At 39.2% G+C, this 22,082-nt stretch overlaps 1 protein-coding gene across 3 annotated transcripts in view; it reads right to left on the bottom strand.

The window, feature by feature from the left end:
* COL12A1 (collagen type XII alpha 1 chain) overlaps positions 1-21,296 on the bottom strand; it is a 118,903-nt gene extending 97,607 nt beyond the window's left edge. The window contains exons 1-10 of one of the 3 annotated variants that reach the window (XM_059400141.1): positions 20,780-21,296; positions 17,616-17,723; positions 10,665-10,781; positions 8,642-8,785; positions 8,150-8,209; positions 5,393-5,656; positions 5,052-5,216; positions 4,202-4,375; positions 1,751-2,041; positions 950-1,552 (exon numbers count right to left, since the gene is read on the bottom strand). In XM_059400141.1, coding sequence (XP_059256124.1) covers positions 950-1,552; positions 1,751-2,041; positions 4,202-4,375; positions 5,052-5,216; positions 5,393-5,656; positions 8,150-8,209; positions 8,642-8,785; positions 10,665-10,781; positions 17,616-17,688 — 1,891 coding nt within the window. In that variant the 5' untranslated portion in view covers positions 17,689-17,723; positions 20,780-21,296. The remainder of the gene's footprint in view (positions 1-949; positions 1,553-1,750; positions 2,042-4,201; positions 4,376-5,051; positions 5,217-5,392; positions 5,657-8,149; positions 8,210-8,641; positions 8,786-10,664; positions 10,782-17,615; positions 17,724-20,779) is intronic. The other 2 variants (XM_059400140.1, XM_059400142.1) reach the window with 2 other exon arrangements.
* Between the last annotated feature and the right edge of the window lie 786 nt (positions 21,297-22,082).

Genomic DNA, 22,082 nt, shown 5'->3' with positions numbered 1-22,082 from the left:
GGTCTTCGTCATTTGTCTTGACCATTAACAATACTAAGTTACACTGTTTAAATGATTAATTAAAATTTAATTTGAATTGGGTTTCTAAACACAAAGCAGTAATGGAATGGACCTGCCTGCAACTAGAATATTTAAATAGTAACAGACCTAAAATGAACCAGCAATACTTTCCCATTAATCTTTGGCAATCAGATATTAACTTTTAGTGGTAGACAGTATTTCAAATTAATGATTAAGGAATTCTTCCTAACAAAAGAATAGTCATGAGACAAAATCATAGAAGAGCCGATGTTTAAGGCATACTGCTCTGTTGAATTGGAAAGACAGGAGAGTGTGACATTATCAACAAATCAGAGCAGTACCTATGAACCCTGGGTGACTGGAAGTGATAGTAAGTGTTACAGCACTAGAACAGTTAAGGAAGACTTAATGAAAGAGATGGGACTGTTCACTGAAGTTTGACAAATAGAACTTGAACAAATGAAGAAATGAGATTAAGGAATTCCAGCGGTGAGGAACGATGCCCACAATTGGTCCAGGAAAGGGAATGCATAAGATGAATTCAAAGTTCTAGGACTATGTTCTCATCACCTTTATTACAAAGGACTTGGGTCACCATCCACTACATAGAGGACACTCAGCTAGGGGTTGTTGTATTGAATATGACAAATAGGTGTTATCAAGCTGGTGCCCAGCCCTACTTAAGGGTCTAGGATCAAAAACATCTAATGACTCCTGGTAAATAACTTTTTCACTAATACATGAGCCATACCCAGGAAAAAGTCATATTTCAGAGCTAAATAAACTAAGCTCAATAGATTTATAAATATAGGAAAGTTACTTCTTCCTGTATCTGAAAGGAAACGGAGAAGCATATTATCCAACAATTTTAGAACCAAAAATGCTTTGTTCATGAAGAGATCATTTTGGCTCTACAAAGTCTACTAACCTTTTTTCTTTATAGCTGCCAATTCTTGCTCAATTCTAAGGCAGATAGACTGTGTGAGTTCAAAAGATATTCTCTGAAAAGCATCGAAATCTTCCACTGTGAACACATGTGTCTCAGCAGGAGGAGAAGCAATAGCTTCCAACTCTGAGCGAACAGCATCCTTGACACCAACTGCAAAGATTTCCACATCTGAATTCCTTAGTTTTATAGCAGGATCTCTGAAAGCATCTGAAGATTTCCCATCAGTGATAAGAATCATGACCTTTGGTACGTTGCCTCTTGAACCCTTGCTAGGCACAAATATTTTCTCTCTGACATAAGTCATTGCTTTCCCAGTGTTTGTAGATCCTCCTCTGTAGGGGAAGGTGTTTATTGCTTCAATTATATCTTCAACTTTGGTGAATTTTTTCAAAGTGAACTCAGTATGAGGATCCCGGCTGTACTGGACAAGACTTATCTGTACCCTATTTGGTGAAATCTCAAAACTTTTTACGAGAACTTCCAGAAAGGCTCTAACTTTAACAAAGTTTGCAATCCCAATGCTATAGGAGCCATCAACCAAAAACACAATATCGGCTTTTATATCCACACCACGTGAGCATTCTGTGAAAAGAAAAAAGTCCATTAAAGTTCAACAAATATAAATTAATCATTAAATATAGATACCTGGTTTTCTTAATAAGCACACTTATTTAAAAGAAAACTATTAAAAATATTTTAAAACTAAACCTGAACCAGTAAGACATACTGTCCAATGGACAATCACATATACTAAACCCAATGATAGACCTATTCACTTACCCACTTGAACTTTCATTGGCTGAGTCTTCTCCATTATTGAAATGGGTTCACTGGATGTCAGTCCCTTCATGGCAGAAACACTGATCTGGTATTCTGTGTCTGCTGAAAGGTCACGAACACTGAGTGTGGTGGTCTGAGGACCCACACTGAGAGCGTGCTGTCGGCTTCCAGCCGTCATTGGTATAAGAAGGACTTTATAGCCAGTCACTGGACTAGGAGATGGACTCCAACTTAGCTTAATGTATTTTGATGAGACTTCTGTGGCAACCAAATTTGAAGGAGGTTCAATAACTGCAAAGTAACAAGCCGAACAGTGACTAAAAACAGTGAGATGCAGGGGCACCTGGCCTACAGAACTGGAGGAGCATATGTCTCTTGATCTAGGGGTCATAGGTTCAAGCCCACGTTGTTTATAGAGAATAAATAAATAAATAAATAATAACTACAGTGAGATGCAACCCTTAGGTTTGGACAATCAATTCTCCTTATCCAAATTAATCATGAATTAGTCTAGAAGAGCTGCCTAGTTCCAACTCTCTACTTCCACCTATACCTATCCACAACCAAAAGAAACTCAGTGCCTGATTTTTTAGTCCAGGCACTGAGAGAATTAGGGGAAAAGAAAGTTGTTGGAAGACATTAATAATAAGATGTCTGATGTATAATTCTGTGGAACCAAGATTTCCATTTTGGTTTTGATATTTTATTCATTGTCTTTATTCTTAGGTATCAAAGTAGGCACTTGATAAATATCTGTTTAATCAATTACTTACTCAATTCTTTTTCTCTTTTAATGATACTATAAAGGCTAAAATATAATCTTTAAAAGATACTTCATAGTACAGTAAGAAAGATAAAGGATTCAGCAGCTCTTAAACAAGTTCTTCTAATTTTAGAAAATTTTATTCTCACTTATTTCAAGCCAAGGAAAAAATGTTCATAATGCCACCAAGAGTGACTCAATGTTTTATAACATGTACACTAACAAGGAAATATTGATCATCTAAAACATTTCTATCCTTATGCAATGTAGAATCTAGTGAGGTACTTAACAGATAATATGACAGTGAGGTACTGAACAGGTAATATGAAGTATTTTAAGATACTTCAGATCAAATTTTCACACTTTTACATTTGTCAATGGAATCAACTTCCCAGAATATACAGTTCCTTTTTCTAAAATTGAAATTACATTTCATCCTGCAAGAAGTGGATGATCAAACAGGCACAAATTTCCTCATGGTCTCTTCAAAAAGGTAATCATATGGAGTGCATAAAAATGATTTCTAAAAAGTGACAAGTGGTGGGAGCAGGGAGAAACAACAGATGTGCCAACTGGATATTTGGCCAAAACTTTTGAGTGACACAGAGATAAAGCCGCGGACCAAACCAGGAAGGAAGAGAGGCCCCAAGGAGCACAGTGAACACCTGCAAAGCAGCCCCATGCCCTATGCAAGCCAAGTTCAAACAGTGGCAGGATGGACATTTGGTCTATCCCACACATGCACCCCAGGGAAGACAGGGCAGCGTTAGAATGTTTAAAAAACTAAGTAAAGAGAGGTTAATCGGGAGAAAGTGGGGTGAGGGGATCAATTTTGTAATCACATAGAGCAAGAGAATCAGACATTAGGCAGTAAAACAAAAGAAAGAGGCTTGGAGCCCATGAAGTAATGAGAAGGGGTTCTGAAACAGAACTGCAGCCCTCGAATGTTGCCAAAATACTTGGGGTTTGGAGATTAAAGAGTTTATAAGACTGAAGAAGTAGCTATTTAGAACTTATCTTTAATCCCTTGTCAATTCTCAGGCTAAGAGAAGAACAATCATGGAAATTGTGACTTTTTAATGGCCAAAAGGATGTTTATGAAATGTCCTCTGAAATGTCTTTTCTTTCTCCCATGTATTTAGAAGAAATAACTGATAAAAATGGGAAGATTTTCCAGATGTGGAAGGATTAAACTGACTGATCCTTGAAGTATTTTTTAAAAACTTTGAAAACATGCAGAGAATGATGATAGAAAACCCTTTTGTTTCACCAGTGAGAGAACACTGTTTCTCACTAGTTGATGTTGCTGAATGATACATGTCTGCCCAGCCTGTCATTGCTTACTTCAGAGTGTAAGGCCATTAAAGCAAGTACATGGAGAGCATAATTATGGACATTCAACGTGCACAAAATCGTCGCAGAGAAAAAGAACAAGTCAAACGTGTCCAAAAATGATTTTTAAGAACTTTATAATGATATAAATGTTTTACTTCATGTTCTACCGAGGGAGGGGGAACAATGCAAATGATAAGTTGAGTTACTAAAAAGCCATATGATGGAGTATACACCTGGAGAATCACCAGATGTGTTTGAGTAAATGTGCCTACTTTTAGAATACCTGTAAAGCTATAAATGCTACCAAATAATGGAAAAGGCGAACACAGGAGAACACTGAACCATTCACTCACCTTCTTCTCCACTAACCAATTCACCAAGTTGTTCGTCAACACCAGAGCACACCTGGGAGATGATCTCATTCTGAATATCCACAATTGCATCAAAGTTGGCCACGTTGAAAACATGGTTTAATGAAGGCGTGGAAGCGATTTGTTTGAGTTCTTTTGCATCTGCAGCTTTAATGCCTTCAAAAACAAAAGGACAAGGATATATATTGGAAAGAAAAATGTGCTGAGTTAGGGAAGTTCTTTGCCTTCTCAGTCCTTCAAAAGTAAAGCCATTTGTAAATCCTTACGTAGTCATAAATCAGAATTGCTTGGCTTCATAACGAACGTGCGATTGTTCAAATGACAAAGTCATTTTATAATTTCATAGAAAGTGGCTGGCCAGAAAGGAAAATGAATGGTTAATAAAACAGAGCAGGCTCTCATCTCAACCCTGCCATCATTTGCCTCTGCCATCTGTAAAGATAATACTTTTTTTTCTTCCAGAGTCCTGAATGACCTGGAACCCTCCAAATTCTTCAAGTATTACATAATACAGGAAACACATCTAAAAAAGCACTTAATGATAATACAAGGAGGATCTTTATTAGAATCATTGGTCCAGCATTCTTTGAAAAGGAGAGGGCTGGCAAAAATATGAATACCACCTCACAATGCATAGGCTAAGGGAGTTATGTATTAAGAGAAATACATAAGCAGAATTTTTATTCAAAAGATGACATGGTTTAACACTACACTATGAAATGCACTAAACACTTCTAATAGCATCTTTCTTTAAGGAATGTACCTTTCTTCTTCATAAGCATTAATTATTGAGTATGTCGAGAGCAAAAATACTTAACCAAATGTGACCTACCCAAAGAGAAAACTTCAACCCCAATATTTCGAAGCTCTCTTGCTGGGATTTCCACTTCATCCTGGGATTTGCCATCCGTAATAATAATTGCCACTTTAGGAAAGCCAACTCTTGCTCCAGCAGATTCCGTGAAAGTATTTTTAATTAAGTAATCAATGGCATCCCCTGAAGTGAAAAAGAAACATGCTCGTTCACTCCTTACTATAATATTTTGCCAAAGTCAAAAACCATGTGATTATTCTCAAGATTATTTAGCATGTTAAAATTGTGCAATGCACAATTTCTTTCCCATACAGCTATTTCATTTATTTTCAACAATAACAAAATTTGTAAAATCATACCTGTCATTGTGTTGCCACCTTTGTATGGAATTCTTTTAATTGCAGCCAGAAGCTCATCCCTTTGGTAGTACTGATTTAAGTTAAATTCAGTCCTGGTATCAGAGCTGTACTGAACAACGCCAACCCTTGTCTTCTCTTCCCCAATGTCAAAAGCAGACACAAGAGCACCAATAAAGTCTAGAATGTATTTAAAATTATTTCTTCCCACACTCCATGAGCCATCCACGAGGAACACTAGATCAGTCCAGGCACTGACAGAGCATTCTGAAATACATTTGATATATTTTTAAATGATGTATTCTTAACTCTATCCATCCTTAACAAATACAAACTAACATTGAAAAACTATGGTCTCCTTAAATCATTTTGTTCATTAGAACATATTCACATTGTTCTTCACCCACAACTGATATGCACAAAAGAATATATCATTTTATTAACAAACACAGAAGCATTTTCAGTGCCTTCACTGAGATGGATTTATGGAACAATATGGCTCATAAGTAGTATATAAGACTTTGTGCAAGAAGAGATAAATAGATACATGACCTACTCTCCAAGAACATGTGACTGAAGTATTCATCCTATCAACCTATTTTTATAAACGACATCCTTTTCCTTTTCTCTCCAAGTACAAATTACACAAAACATCTGGGATACATACAAAATAAGCAGTGTCTTCATTCCTTGGTATTTAGCAATAAATACAAAACAATTGCTGTCTTATTCAAGCAGATGTAGTTAAGCAGAAGGAAAGGGAAAATCTTTAAAAATTCTGCATTTTAGAACACAATGGTCTAAAGTTTGCAGTGACTTAGTCTAGAGGGTTAATAGAATCTAACAGAAGTAAAAAGAAGCATAGGGGCACGTGGGCAGCTCAGTCATTTAACCTTCTACCTTCAGCTCTGGTCATGATCCCAGAGTCCTGGGACCCAGAATGGAGCATTGGGCTCCCTGCTCAATAAGGAGTCTGCTTCTCCCTCTCTCTCTGCTCCCCCCCACCCCTCCCACCAGATCCTGCTCTCTCACTCTCTCTCTCTCAAATAAATAAATAAAATCTTTAAAAAAAAGATGTAAAAAGAAGTATAAATATGATACAAGATAGTCAAAATATCTTATTGTCCTAATTACCAGTGTATTTAAATTTGACACCTAAAACCTACTTTTACAAAACAAAGAATAGAAAAACATTTCAGTTCAAAAGTAAAAAAGGCACATTATATCTTTAAATTACTTAAATGCAATGACTGGCTTTTATAAATGAACACCTGAGTCTTTCCTTTTCTCTGCGGTCAGAATGAAAACAGGCTGATTTTCATGAAAATCTGTATTTGAAAGGCAACACAAAGTGAATTTTCTGAAGATGTTTTCATCCTTGTAAGTCAGCTGGTGAATAACAAAAGAAATACTTGGCTACAAAGAGAAGGAAAGGGTCTTGGAAAATTTTGGAGCTAAATACAAGTTGTGTGCTTAAATAATTTTTGCATACCATTTAAGGGGCCCATTTAAGTCTATTGATTGGTCAATATTTGCTATGATGCTTTGATTTAGAATAAATATTGATGGTTGAGGAAAAATATTAGCATTATAACTACTACAAAGTTCATTGTAGATTATTAGACATCAGAAAGAATGATGAACAGGCATTTGTAAGGAAAAATTCTAGGTAAAGGGGACTTTGTATTCAAATCCTTTTGCTGTCCTCCTGGTCATAAATCCAACTTTTATAAGTAGCAAATTAGAAGTCCAAGAAACCCCTTAAGGGTTTCCCAGTAAGTCAGACAAAACAATAGAACACAAAGGAGGCTAGAAATTGCCAAAACTAGACTGAATAAAATTCCTTTATTTTGGTTATGAGTGCACCAAGGATCATTGGGTATCTTATTTTGTTTGGGGTTGGGCTACCAACTGTATATTACAAAGAACACTGTGAACAGCGTTGTTTTTCGTGACTTTTTCTTTTCTAATTTGTTGTTTTTCGTGACGTTTTCTTTTCTAATTTGTCTCCATGATTCTTTGTGGGGGTGAAATAACAATAGAGGTGGTGCAAGAATGTATCAGAATGACCCGGGGAGTTGTTTGAAACTGGATAAGGCTCCACCTCCATCTCTCACCCCACTGAGTCCCAGACACCAGCTCCCCAAAATCCTCTCTGAAAAATGTATATATCCTTTAGATATGTGAAGACCCACATGTTACTAGAGCTGTCTTACACAGACACTGGAAATGGTGACACTGACATCAATGAAAGGCATGCAAATACTCTAGAGGTGAGCATAACACAGCCAGAGATTTGGGAATATATTTCCATGGCAAGAAATTCTTCAAACATAAGGAGGGCATCTCTCTGGTATTCTAGCTTTATATTCCCCATATAGCCCTATTTCTATTCGTTTGTCTTTGAGAAATGAGTTAAGTCTAGTGGTGAGCTTTGTTTTTCACCTACTGCCAAAATCCTACCAAAACAAACAAACAAACACACACAAAAAAAGGTGGATACACACCAATATACAGTTTATTCCCAGTATAATGAATACTTACTAAATGGAATGAAAAACTGACTAGAAACTCAAAATGTAGGTAGTACAACCTGTTTTGTCAGATATTACTATTATATTGCCCATATTACTTCTAGATAACACCTATAGAAGTTAATATAGGAATAAAATCAAAGTATGCATATACTTGGAACATCTCCTTTACGTTACATTTGTTACTTCTATAAATCCAAGCAAAAATATTAAGGGAAATACTTACTTTGTATCTCTGGTTTTCCAGGTTTCTTCTCACCTGGCTTTGTCGGACCACCTGTTTGAACTGAGTCAAAACTTGATTATTACAAAAAGAAATGAACCTGTACAAATACTTCCTAAAAATATAAATATGTTGTTTTCCCACTACTGTCTTTCAAACGTATGATCCATGCCCAGCTGCTTAGAGAATACTGCCAAATAAGCCATGCCTTACAAATTACTTTTGGTGAGGTTTTAGCTGTATTTCAAAAAGACAGTGATATTGTAGGCTGGCAAAGTTTAATGTTTTTAATAGTTTTCGCTCATATGTTCCTGCTGCTTCCAAAGACTAGGGTTGTAAATCAAGAATGAATTATTTACATCCACAAATACCTAGGTTCATAGGAAGAATATTTAATACTGATACAAAGCAACTCTGCATAATAGATTAAATCTGAAAGCTGGAGATGTCTCCAGCAAAATTAAAAGCATAAAGGTACTTTATATGTGTGCTTACTTGTTAGTTGTCCTATAACAGGTACACTTTCCTCTACTTCATCATATGAAGTAATTGTCACCACATACTCTATTTCAGGTATAAGGTCTGATAATAAAGTTTCAGTGGTACTAGCTGCAAGGGTAAATTCTTTAGTGGGCCCATCTGGAAATACAGAAAGGAAAATATGAATGGAATAAACTATCTTTCACATATAACATGACACAATATAATATCATTCCCAGATATACTCAAAATCTAAAAAATTAAATATATATACATTTTTTCAGAACATCCAAACACTATCTCCATTATCTTCTTCTCTCTTCTGAAACCAAAACTTTGAAATTCTATAAATGGACTGGCATAAATGTCCATAAATGGACTTTACTTAATGATAATCATATTCAATATTTGTTTGAGGACTCAAGGTTTCCTCTGGGATAAAGATACATCAGAATATCAAACCAAAATTTCCCATTGTTTCTGAAGGTAAATGGTAGATAACAAAATTATCTCATAAATGAGACCCAAAAACCCCCAGAAAATAACTTAATTTTAAATTATGTCCTGGAGAAGAGTGAAGAAAGGTTATTAGGGGATGAAAATCAACTCAAGAACAACAAACACCATAAGCTGAAATTAAGCTGTAGTGGGAAGCAGTCTGGACAATGCATTCTCCATCCTCAAAAGGTTGTTTATATTAATATGTAGCCACAGTCCTCTCAGTTGACTTAACTAGATATCAAACATTTCAAAATACCATGTACTGGGTATGTACTTATATACTGACAGTTATGTACTCCCCTCTACTTCCTACCACCTGACCAGAGTATGTTCATTCTTAATTCAATCAGGAAACAGTATTTCCTAGGGACTAAGAACCTTCTAGGATTTTTAATTTTATTATATTTTCATCAAAACAGAAATAATCAAAAGAAGTAACAGGTAGTATAATAGAACCCCAAGAAACAGTCCTGGTTTAAGTGTGGAGCATGCAGAACCAACCAGGGCCCCCAAAGGACAAGATACCAGGGCTCTGCTGGGCTGGGTGGTCTCGGTGCCAGTTTGCAGAGTACAGAAGTCAGGAATTCCCATTACGTGGAAACCGATAGAACTGTTTTTCAACAGCTTTATTGCTTTGGAATAAACGAATGAGTTAACTGCAAGTACATTTGGGGAGAAAAGATTCAAAGAAGAAAAAGTAAATTGTTGACCCCTTAAGTTCCCAGATCCTATTAAAAATTTTTCCCAGTTCTGTGAGAAATTAGCATTTTAAATCATTAGTATTTTTAGAGGCCATAGTGATAAATTATACTGACCTCATCCCTCTCTATTATCGGCCAGATAAGACTTCTTCCTACCACCTGACCAGTGTTAGTGGAAATGGTTATTTTCCCTTTCCATGTTAAAACTGAAAGTTAATCAACAGAGATTAGTTTTCCACACTTGGGCAACATCATAAACACTTAAAGATAACTCCTGAGAACAATCAAAACAAGGTGTTTTGTTGTTGTTGTTTTTCAAAGACTCTTAGCCCAGGATCTGTGGAATCCACCTTGCCAAAGTAAATTCCTGTCTTCCATCATGGCAGCTAACCATTATTCCATATTCCAGAATGTTTCCTGAATACTGAAATGTGCAGGAGACTGGGTAAGGAATTATAACTCACTTCATCACTTGACACTTTAAATATTGAAAAGACTAATTCAAGAAGAATATCAAGAAGTGAGAATCCTATTTTATAAAATCAAATATTACAAGCAATATTCTGACCAGGCCAAAAAAAAAAAGTCCACTTTTAATAACAGCAGCTTAGCACAATGAACCATTTTAATAAAACTCAATACTACAAAAATATAATAATGAGTACTAGGCTGGAAATCTGAAGAACCTGAGTTTACCAAATATCTGGTGACATTGGTTGAATTCCTAAGGTTTTCTAAATATCAGCTTTCTCATAATGAAATGGAAGGAGGAGAGAAGACTGGTTTATATCATCTTTGATGTCTCTGTTTTAAAACCCCAACATCTCAAAACTTACCTGTTGTAGGGTCTACTGTTATTCTGTAACCCACAATTGGATCAGCTGGTCTTGCCCATGACATATGAACAGTATTTTCATCTATTATTTTAAAATTCAAGTCTGAAGGTGGGTCAACTGCAAAAGAGAGAGTTGAGATCAAATATATTTTCCAATTCACAAATTTTCAATTTAATCAATAAAGAATTGTGTTGAGCAAAGCTTACTAAAATTGTCTTTGCATAAATTTGTTTCCAACAAATATAAAAGATATCTTGTTGGATAAGAATAAAATTAAAAGCTGACAAGATATGACAAAACATCAGAGAGTATACATATTATAGAAGACAGCACAAAACACTTTTGATTCTTGAGTTGCTAGGTCATCCAAGGATGGCCAGCAAAATCAAGCATAATAGAAACATATTTGGATACAAGTACATACAAGTACAATGAAATCACAGATAATAACCACATATGCAAACAATTCACATAACAATTAAAGGGATCTCAATACATGCGGAGAGCATTTTGAACAAGCATGCCAAATCACAACCTGCTTATAACCATAGAAGTTAATTTAGAACATTGACATAGTAGTATTTTTCCCAAAATATGGAAAAGAATCACTGATGTTTTTGATTCTCTGCATCATTGTTGTGCATAATTTTTGTTTGATAGATCTCAGTCTGTGCAGAGATGAAATTTAATGAAAGAGAGAAGTCATGGGAAATTTAGCACTGTTATGTTGCACAAGAAAATATACATTTAAATGTATATTACATGGACAAATGTTCACATGGACAAATATTCAAAAATAGTAATAAGGGCTGTTAATTTATAAATATATAAAAATTATATGTAAACAGTTGTTTATAAAACTAATATTCTGCCTGTTTACACCAATATGCTTGCTGTATGTTTGCCAGGTGTAAACCCACACTGTTATTTTCCTTTGCAGCAGGTATACTCCATACTAGAAATGGCATTTTAGGTTAAAATGCCAGTATGGTCCTTTACAAAACAATGGTTAATTATGAAAAGACAACATCAAACCATATGTTTATGGACATTTATTTACAGAACTTAAAGAAAACAGTGAAGAAGGATCAGTGATCTAAAGACATGACTGTGCATAAAAACTTGGAGAAGTCAATGACAGGAATACTTGAAAAGTACAGAAAGAAATAGTTTACATACAAAACTATACAGCTTCATGCATGTGTCAATGAAATGTTGACTTGTTTTTAGTTTCCCACAATGAACGAAAGCCTCCATGTACAATAGTCATTACACAAAGACGTTTCAGAGATATTTTATAATGATATTCTCTCTGCAATGTTCATGCCTCTTCATGCAGCATTGTACTGACTCACTGTCAGTGCATGGTCAATGTGTTATAAATGATTACCCTTGAAGTAGGTCAACAAAGTAAGATGACTAGCAGCCATCCTCTTCTTAAAGTATTTAAGTCTGAAAGTGTTCCTTGTGAGTCAGATTCTTTGCATCTCTTTTGAGGGATTACGATCTCCTTTTAGGTTTTCATAGATGTCAATTGAAATACAGTGGTAGCGTTGAGACGCGAGTCACAGAATTTAACTGGGGTTAGGGATCTCTGTAATATTAATAGCACATTTAAATGGAAATAAAACAAATTAAGTAAGCAAACATTTGCTTTGAAGAACTGATGCTTCCAACTGTAGGAGATGGCTTCTTATTTTCGTTGGATATACTAGCCACGGAATGAATGTTATTTTCTTACTATCCATACACAGGCAGTGAGATTAGACTATTAATCTACATGCATAGCTTAATTATTCAACATTCTGTTGTCTGTAATCATATTGCAAGGTTTAGCTGGAGTCATCACTTAGTATAACAAGCATGCAACAAATGTTAATAGAACAAGAGGTATTAAGAATATCATTATAAAATATTGTTCCAGTAGCAATGGCTCAGGACAAATTTAATGCAAAGGCAGACACAACTGGCCTGAGCATGCTTTTAAAAAAAATCAGTACATGGAAAAACAGTACCACCAACCTTGCAAGGAAATTGACCTGAAGCAGCGGACATTAGGTTAAAACTGCTGAAGGGCAGCAGCGGCCCACCTTGTTGGTGTCCAAATGACCAGGATTCCAGAAAAACTGAAAAATTGACTGTTGGGAAAAGTCTTTAACATTTCAGAGGATTTTAAGGTGTTCATAGAAAGTCAGATGTGGTACTTGGGAATCAAAAGCAGGAAAGAATGACCAAGTAGCATGTGTACAACTGAGAGCCCACTCCACTTTTCCACTTTGTATCACATGTAAAACCTTCCAGGCTTGCCACTCCATTTGTATGTTTTTTGCTTGTTCATTTCACAAGAAAAGATAACAAGGCAAGTGTGAGTAGGGTCCCGTGTCAACTTGATCAATGAGAAACATTTCTTTATTAATTTTGAAAACCTTTTTTTGCATAAAAATAATTCACAACTGCCAACGCATTGTCACAAGCAGTGTCTACCCTGAGACAATGCAGATGCCAGAATATTTCAAATATGAGCTGAGCTATCTATGATGGATTATGATTGCAGAGAGCCACAGTTGCATAGAATGAGAATCTGAACCAAGAGAACTAGAACTCAAATTATAAATAAATAACATACCTGAAGACCGATAACGGAAAGACTAAAATTTTAAGTACTCCTAACTTTAGTAGTTTTAACTCCCATTTAGGAATAATGCTTTCCCTTATCAACAAGCTATGCTATGAAAACTGCATTCTGGTGATATTTTTGTTACATAAATTGACAGAATGTGGGGCTTTTTAGGAATGATAATTAGAGCCAGCCATTTTCCGAGTGTCTACTACACAACAGGCAGAGTACAAGTCACCTTTATTGTCTCTTTTTCTTCTCATAATGATCCAGCATAATGTGCCCTGTTATCCTTTTCACAGATGAGTCCGTGAAATTCAGAGAGATTAATACAGCTAATAAGCAACAAAACTTTGATCCCATAGTCGGACTCCAGAGCATACAATGTAAAAAAGAAGAAATATTTGAGTGAATGGCTAACTTTACAAAGCAATATTTGTACATATGTGCCTATTAATACATACCCTTGCATTTTTTTATTCTATTAAAAAACATTCTTTGATGTCTGTTCAGTAAGAAATATGTGGTATTCAGATATTTCCAGTTCAGATATGGATAGAATTTGAGAAATTAACTTTGCCCATTTTCTTTAAAACTAAAGTATCTATCCTGATATGTATTTTATAAAACAATTTTTTTCATTATGGTAAGCAAAAGGAAGTTTACCAACAGAGATGAATGGATGGATGGAAAGATGGACAGAGAGGAGAATGGTCTAGTAAGTTTTGGTAACATATATGTTAAAGATAAAGCAAAACATACTACCCAAATATCATCTTGATGAACTAGCAAGATCTTTTAGTCTGATATCTGTGGTAACCCTGAAAAGGATATTACTCTACCTTCAGAAACCTTTAGTAGTATGCAAAAGTGCTTTCACTTTATGCATTTGGCATTAATTTATATCTTCCATCCAAAGCTAGTCTAAGTTTAATGATCTTTGCCATGATATAATCATTTCATTTGTGTTTGTAAGATAAAAAAATGAACAGTTGACATTTTAAACAAGTGAGGGATTATTCTGTACACATTACAAGACATGTTCTTTTTCAGGGCTGAGCAGTTTTCAAGCAAGAAGCAACCTAGTACTAAAGCAGGACAAGAAAACCTGAAGTAACCATATTAGTTGACTGAGTTATTCAGCCTCTCTTCCTCATTTTCCCATTTGCAAATGAGAAAATCAGAACAGATGATCTGTAAGTTCCTCTATAGTCCAAAATTTCTGTTATGGCACAGTATTATCAGATAAACATAAACACAGGGGCATTTGGGTGGCTCAGTTAGTTAAGCATCTGCCTTCAGCTCAGGTCATGATCCCAGAGTCCCAGGATTGAGCCTCACATTGGGCTCCCAGTTCAGCGGGGAGTCTCCTTCTCCCATGCCCGACTCCCCCACCCCTGACTTGTGCTCTCTCTCACTATCTCTCTCTTTCAAATAAATAAAATCTCAAAAAAAAAAAAAAAGACAAACATAGACACATTATAAAAATACATATTAATTAGCCTCTAACCTAGACACAAGACAATTACAACTTGTCTGTAACGGCCTCAACTCACTGGTCAATTGATAATAACCTCATTAATTATAAATACAAGTCAAACTTACTAAACTTAAAACCCTGTTTTTCACAAGACATGTTCAACTTAAATTCCAGGTTAATTAGAAAGATGTCTAATTCTCAGGGAATGCTGGCCATTAATCTTTTAAATGCTAAGTATTAAGTTTCCTAAAAGGCAATTAACATACTATATGATACATGAAACAAAAATGATTCATACATTCTAGGTCATACAGAACACTGGCCAAGTTACAAGGCCAATAAAGTCTACTAAAGCAAAAAAAAAAAAAAAAAAAATCATTTCGCCCTCATTTCCATAAGACAAAATACTGTATTATGAAAAATAAAGTTCCTTGTATAAGCAGATAGAAGGAAAACAACAGGACAAGAGTGGTACCACTATAAAAAAAGGAGATACAAAAAGTGTATGCTAAAACCTTTTTAATTAATTTCAAAAAAGGTATTGTTTTTAACATATACAAAGTTAAGGAAATAGAAATTGGTTGGAAAATAGTATGAATTCAAGAGTTCAAGCATGGCATTGTACAAGGGAAAGAAAAGTAACTATGGCCATTTTACATTACAGCTCAGTTCAAAATGACATAGCAGGGGTGCCAGTTGAAATTTTGAAATGCCCCCCAATGTTTCCAAGAAATTTTCTTTCCAGTCATTATCCCCAGAAAGACCTTGGCCACAAATTGTGGTAGCCCTTCACAAGCTCGTGGGACCACTTAGCTGGTAGTAAACACGCAAGCTGTGCTGTCCAATACAGGAGCCACCAGCCACATGGGGCGATTAAGCACTTGAAATGCGGACAGTTCAAAATAAAACACACTCCAAGTGGAAAAGATATGTCTGATTGCAAATACTTAGTACAAAGTTGTAAAATATCACACTAAAAAAATTTATATTGATTACATGTTGAAGTGATAACATGGTGGATATAGTGGGGTAAGTTAGATGTAATATAAAGAGTAATGTCTCCTGTTTCTTCTTCCTTTTTTAATGTGACAGCCAGAAAATTTTAAGTCACACATGTGGCGTGCTTTTGTGGCTTACAATATATATATTTTTGACAGTAGTAAACTAGAAAACAAGGCAAAAAAAAATGAATTCCAATAAAACGTAATTATTAAATGCTGACCCTAAGGAGGTGGGAGACAAAAAGACACAGCTGAAGCAAAAGTGAGCTGCTCCAGATTGGAAAGTTAAAATGCGAGAAATATGGAAATGATCAGTAACATAGATAGTAAAATGTTCTCTTCTTTTCATTACTGCTGTATAGTTGACACACAATAGCAAAATGTTCTCTTTAACTGCACTTTGCTAAGCAGCCATTGCCCAATTGAGAATTGATTTTTTTCCACTTACATCATTTCCAACCTAATTCTTTTCCTAATAATTCTCAAATCTTTCTGATTTTCAAATAACTATTCTCTTAAGGGGCAATAAATAGGCCACTTCAGTGAATTATCTAAAAATATCTTTAGAAGGGCTTCCAGAAGCTCCTCAAATAAAATTCCTTCCTAAAAACGACATAGAGAGGAACATTAAAGGCAACCTCATCTGAGTATTACTTCACAGAGACCACTTTGCAAAGCCTCTACAGTCACACAGGAGGGGTCAGATAAGAGGAGCAAGTTTCTGTCACTTTTCTAAGCAGGTAACAAATTCTGGAGCTTCTCTGTTTTTCCTAATCTTCATTTTTTTTTTTTTTTTTTTGCACCTACCATCCTGAAGTGGAAAATCAAACACAATAGAAAGTTTTTTTAAAAATCTCAGTGTTGCTATGAAAGGGCTCTCCTTTCCCACAACCTCTAAAAAAGTACCACCCACCCTAGAATTCCCACAGCTGCCCCATGCATTTCTTTCCTCCCTTAACTCCATCTGGGGCATTTTTATTGGGAAAAAAACAAATTAAGGTGTCTGTTATGGTATTATCTGATTTATTTTGCAGACCTCGGGACCAGGACACCCAGGTCCCAGCCCCTGACGGAACCCACTCAGGTCTGATGTGAGAGGGAAGAGGGGAAGGATGGAGAGCCTGGCCTTCCTGGCGCCCGCTTGCTTTCTGTTGGAAACCTTGGCGCAGACCCGAACTGTCCTCGCCGGACTGGGCCTGAGCCACGTTCCTCTGAGCTCCACAAACCAAACAGGGAAGCAGTGACCCTGGGTCAGGAGAACCCATTCTGGGTCCGGATCTCCGCTTGCCACCCATCCCCGAGGCGGTTTAGTTGCCACCTGGTTCGCCTCCACCGTCCGCCTAAACGGCTGAGCTCCCCACAAAACACACAGAGGCGCAGAGCCGGCACTGTTGGAGTCCTTTATTTCATGCTGTCCCCGAGGTCACAGCCCGGAACCAGGTGGTGAACAGCCATGCGAGCGAGCCTGCCCGCGCTCTGGGGCTCCCGGGTAGCACCAGGAGGCGTCCAGTTCGTAGAGCTGGGTGCAGCTGTCGCCCCCTCCCGGCTGGCTGATCCTCTCGGAAGGCGGCAGTGTAGGTGGCAGTGTGGACAGCACACCGCAGGGACAAGCGCAGGGAGACCACACAGCACTGTACGGAATGGTTTAAGCAGAATACGAAAGAGCTTGACCTGAGAGCTGGAAAATAGACAGGCCTCAGGAGAAGGGGGTGTTTCTCTGAGAGGAGAGAAACATCCGGAGAAAACACGAAGTACAGGGAAAACGGAGCAAGCAATAGTGGCAAGATCCTTTGTCTTTTCCTTTCTAGAGTTCTGCATTGTCACTGAGGGAGGGGAAAGGAAGAGCATTTTACCTTCTGCCTCAATGGAAGACAGGAGCAGGGCCGCGCCCAGGGCGGCGAGCACTGGGGGAAGCCTGGGTCGCATGCTCAGCGTCCAAGCTCACAGCCACATGAAGGGATCTGCGGGAAGAAGCAGTGACCGTATCAGAACCGGGTCGGGCAGGCCTGGCACCAGGTTAGAACTGGAGCCTGGAGCCAGGCCAGGACCCGACCAGATCTGCCTTAATAACCTCAGGGCCCAGCCTGGCGTATAATAGGCCTATTGTGGAGCGGTGGAAGTCAAGTTCATCTGCTGCAGTTTAATCATGGCACTAAGAGGGATTTCAAGTTTAAAGAGGGTCCTGTTTTCCTGGAGGTTGGTCCTGCTTAGCATCCCTGGGTGATGGCCTTACCAGGCCCCACATGACTTCATCCTGCCTTGGTGATGGCTAATTCAGAGGTCACTTTATCCCTGACTCAACTAAATGTCTCTTCCAGCTGGGGATTTTATTTGGCTGGCAGCTTTTTCCTAGCTGCTGAACTCTTTAGGTAACTGTACTTTAGTGGTCTCAGGGTAGTTTGGAAAAGTATAATAAACCTCTTTTATTCTCTTTTTTTTTCTTCATTTTGTTCTGCCTACAAATATGCAGTTCTTTAAGGTCTGAAATGGATTATACAGAAATATGTAAGTCCCAGCCGAAACCTGACCGGACAGCTAGCTGCTTTGTCTTCACATCTGATAAATCTTTTACCCAAGATGAGGGGAAAACAACTCTAAGATACATAATTTTTAAAAAAAGGACAAGCCATAGAACAGACAAAAAAAAAAAACAAAACAAAAAAAACAAAAAAAAAACACTCTTGTCTGTTTTCCCAAGATATTTTTATTCCTTTAACTTATTTTCACTTCACTTATTCCAGAAGATTCCAAATTCCAGAAGATTGCAGGTATATATGGTCCACATGAGACTATGTTCTATTCTGATTTTTCCGGATTCTGTACCTAGATTATTAATTCCTTAAAGACAAAGAGTCTAATTCATCTTTGGTAACTCCCAGCACACAGTAGGTGTTTAGTCTATGTTGGCAGAAGAGAATCTTCTTAAATATTCTAAGGTCCAACTCAGAGACAAAAGCTACTAGCAATGAACTGAACTGGGAAACTGCCAGAGGCAAAACATAAAAAGAGAGTTGACTGTGAAGTACATAAATTATTATAAAGCAACAGATGAGTCCCCTTGAAAAACGAAGTTCTGTTTGGGAATCCAAAAAGGAGCCAAAGGTCGAACTCTCTTTGAGAAAAGAAACTGACAAGCTCCAACCATGCCCTTCCAAATTATTGGCACAATGTATTAGAGCATCTCTCCTCTGCCTGAGTGTAAATTACATTTTAAACGTCTGATGAGCAGGCGTGCCAAATTGCCCAGAGGTCCTTTTTATGAAGCCAAGATTAAAATGTTGGCGCTGCTCTGAAGATTCAAGGGCTCCAGCGATTTCTTTCTTCCTAATTAACAGCTGTTTGACATTTCTAACCCTCTTCTTCCATCAGTGAAAAGCAGGAGGTGAGACTGGCCCATTGTTCCCATCAGCTGGCCTTAACTTTGCTACAGTAATTTCCAACTCAGTTGGCAGCGTGCTCGCGAAAACTTAAAGGCTGACAATCGACCCATCAAAAAGCTCTATGCAACCTTTTTTTTTATTAAATCTTGAACTCTTCACAAAAACCTTAATAGTGGAAGGAAGCTCTTTTGTCTGGGTCTAGAGCGCCACCTATTGGCTGCCTGACTCAGCGGCAAGAATGAATCATGTTGCGCTGGGGTATCCGAACCTACCCTCCGGCCAGTCATCCCGTCCATACATTCAAAAAAGAAGAAGGAAAAACAAAAACAAACAAACAAGCAAACAAACAAAAAACCACTCTCCTTTTAGCCAAAACCTTTATGTGAATGCTTAGCTCAATGCTTCACTGAACATTCTCAGACATAAATGTCTGAAAGAGGCCGCCCCTACGTGTCAGAGAGGATTCCCTCATTTCACCCTCCTGAATGAAAATGAATCATTTGCGGAGGAGCGCGTGCGGAGGGAGGTCTTAAGGGACTGGTCTCCTTCCACCAACTTGCCCCCTCTCCCACCCCGCCAGAAAAGACCCATTCTTTAACTCCTGATTCCAGTTAAAAAAGAAACTTAAATACGTTACCCCGTGGGGTTTCTCCAGATCCCTTCCGAGTCACCTACCTCCTCTTACCCACGGCGACCTTGACATTAGCCAAGGGCGGGTTTAGTGCCCATTCCCTTCCTTGCTCCATCCTCCCCCAGTGCTCCAGCATACTTTAGATCACATAGTCCAGGCTTGGGGGTGGGGGTGAGGGATAGGGGTTTTGGAACGCCCCTATGGGTCCCCTTTCCCTAAGGACACTCGAGTCAGGGTACCTCTTTTCCTCCCTCACTTCGAATCTCCGCTCCATAAATGAACCCGGCGCCTCCAAGCTCTCTGATCTTTACACTGTGTAGAATTTGGGATGGAAACTACTTCAGAGGTTCCACGGAGCCCTAGTATGGCCTCAACCAATGCACTCGGGAAGAGGTCAGGAAGGGGAGCTTTCTCCAGAAGTTGAGAAGGCCAAGGCTGAGTTCCCTAGAGCTGGATTAACCCACCATCTCAGATGCTTTGAAAAGCAAAAGAGCCAGAACACTCGACTAGGAATCTGTCTCAAGATGCCACACACACCCGCGCAGCTTCGACGAGCTGCAGAGCACTCAGCCAGCCCTCCAAAGAATTCCGCACCATGCGTCACTAAAATACCTTCCCAGCGCCGGGGCTGCACCACCGCACCCCCGGGGAAAGCTATTGCCAAGAGATAACGCGGTGGCCACAGAATCTGGGGCACGCTTCATTGAAATCGACAGCATCTATACATGAAATTCCTCTGCAAATAGAAACAATGAGCAGGGTGCTTTACGCACACAGCCGCCCTGTACAGCCCTTAAGAAAAACTACAGTTCTTTCTCCCACAAAGATAAAAGGAATCGCAGAACCCCAAGATACCCGGCAAATCTCGGGCAAAGCTCCACTCTTACGAGTGCAAACCGTTCTTGCCTGCGACCCTTAAGGGCTTGGGCAACAGGCTAGAAACAAGTTCCCCTAATTATCTTTGCGAGGTGTGGGGTAAGGGTAAATGGCTAGAAGCCGGACCAACCTGAGGCGGTGGTGACCGAGGTAGCGGCGGCGACAGCGGCTTCCCGGCGTCGTGGAAGCCGGGGTCCTGTGTGACCCCCGCACGCCCAGGCAACTGGCGCTGCGCTGGAGGAGAACCTGGCGGCTGCCGGGAGGTGGGCAGCTGCAGGGCCACCGAGGAGGCAAAGAGGCTGAGGATCCCAAGAGGTGCGGCAGACGCTGCGGAACCCGTGGAGACTGCCCGGGACCGCAGCTGCCCGCGCGCGGACGCGTCTGCGACGGTTCGCCTTAGTCGAGTGGGAAGAGGCTCCGCGCCACGGGCTACTTAATAGAGGGCTGTTCCCAGCTCTCAGTTTACTCGGTTACGAAACGCCTGAGAAGGTGGACGGCTGCCACGGGGTGATGTATGCTCCTCCGGCGGTGAAGGAGGTCTACTTTTGGGAACGTGTGCATACTTCCAGCATTCCTTCAGCGTGAGGTGGCGATCCCCGTAGTAGCAATACCCCGCCGGGGAGGGGGAAGGATGAAGGGAGGGGGAGGAGGAAGCCAGGAGGGGGACAGCCGCAGTCGGGTTCACTGCCAAGGGAAGCCGCTCACTCCTCCGCTTGGGGCGGGCTGGAGAGCTCGGGTTTCCCTATCCTTGCGATTCTCTTTAATGAATTTATTTTTTTCTAAATTAAGAACAATAGGAGGGAGGGAAGCGACTCTTTTACATTCAGAACTGCAAGAACGTGTGACCGACCCCAAACCACGCTAGCCGCATCCCCCATCATCACCACCTACACTTTCCTCCCCCTCTGTCCTGGGTGCACTTAAAACCGATTTACGGGGTTTCCATTAACTAACTGTCTGTGCACGCGGCGCGCCTTCTGTCTTTTCCAATCTTCGAGCTGCGATTGGGAACTCGTACAGCAGCCCGCAGGGCTCGGAGACGGGATGGATGGCTTTCCCAGTCCTGTCTTGCTTCCCTGATGCTTTGCGACGGAACTGAGAGGCTTAATTTGAGCCAAGATTGAGGTCAAGGGACGCAATGAAACCTAGGGATCCTCAGAACAGGAAGCCGCTATAGAGAACAACTTGTAATCACGGCAGAGACCTTGAGCATAAGCTGACCCCGGCGGAGGGTTTTAATTTGCCCTTAAAACCCCTTGGGGTCAAGGAGAAGAATGAAATTAAGTTTCCCCCAGCTGCCAAAGAGATGGAGGACAAATGGGGGCTTACATTCTGAGAGCATCTTCTCCTTTCTACCAACCCCCCCCCCTCGGCTCCACCCTCCTTGGCCTGAGCAGCGAGCCTGGCACTCAGGATTGCCAAACGTGCTAGGC

The sequence above is a fragment of the Mustela nigripes genome, chromosome 5 (genome assembly GCF_022355385.1).
Source record: "Mustela nigripes isolate SB6536 chromosome 5, MUSNIG.SB6536, whole genome shotgun sequence".
Taxonomy (NCBI): Eukaryota; Metazoa; Chordata; class Mammalia; order Carnivora; family Mustelidae; genus Mustela; species Mustela nigripes.
The sequence above is the reverse complement of the archived record's forward strand: the minus strand, read 5'-3'. Positions and strand labels throughout refer to the sequence as shown.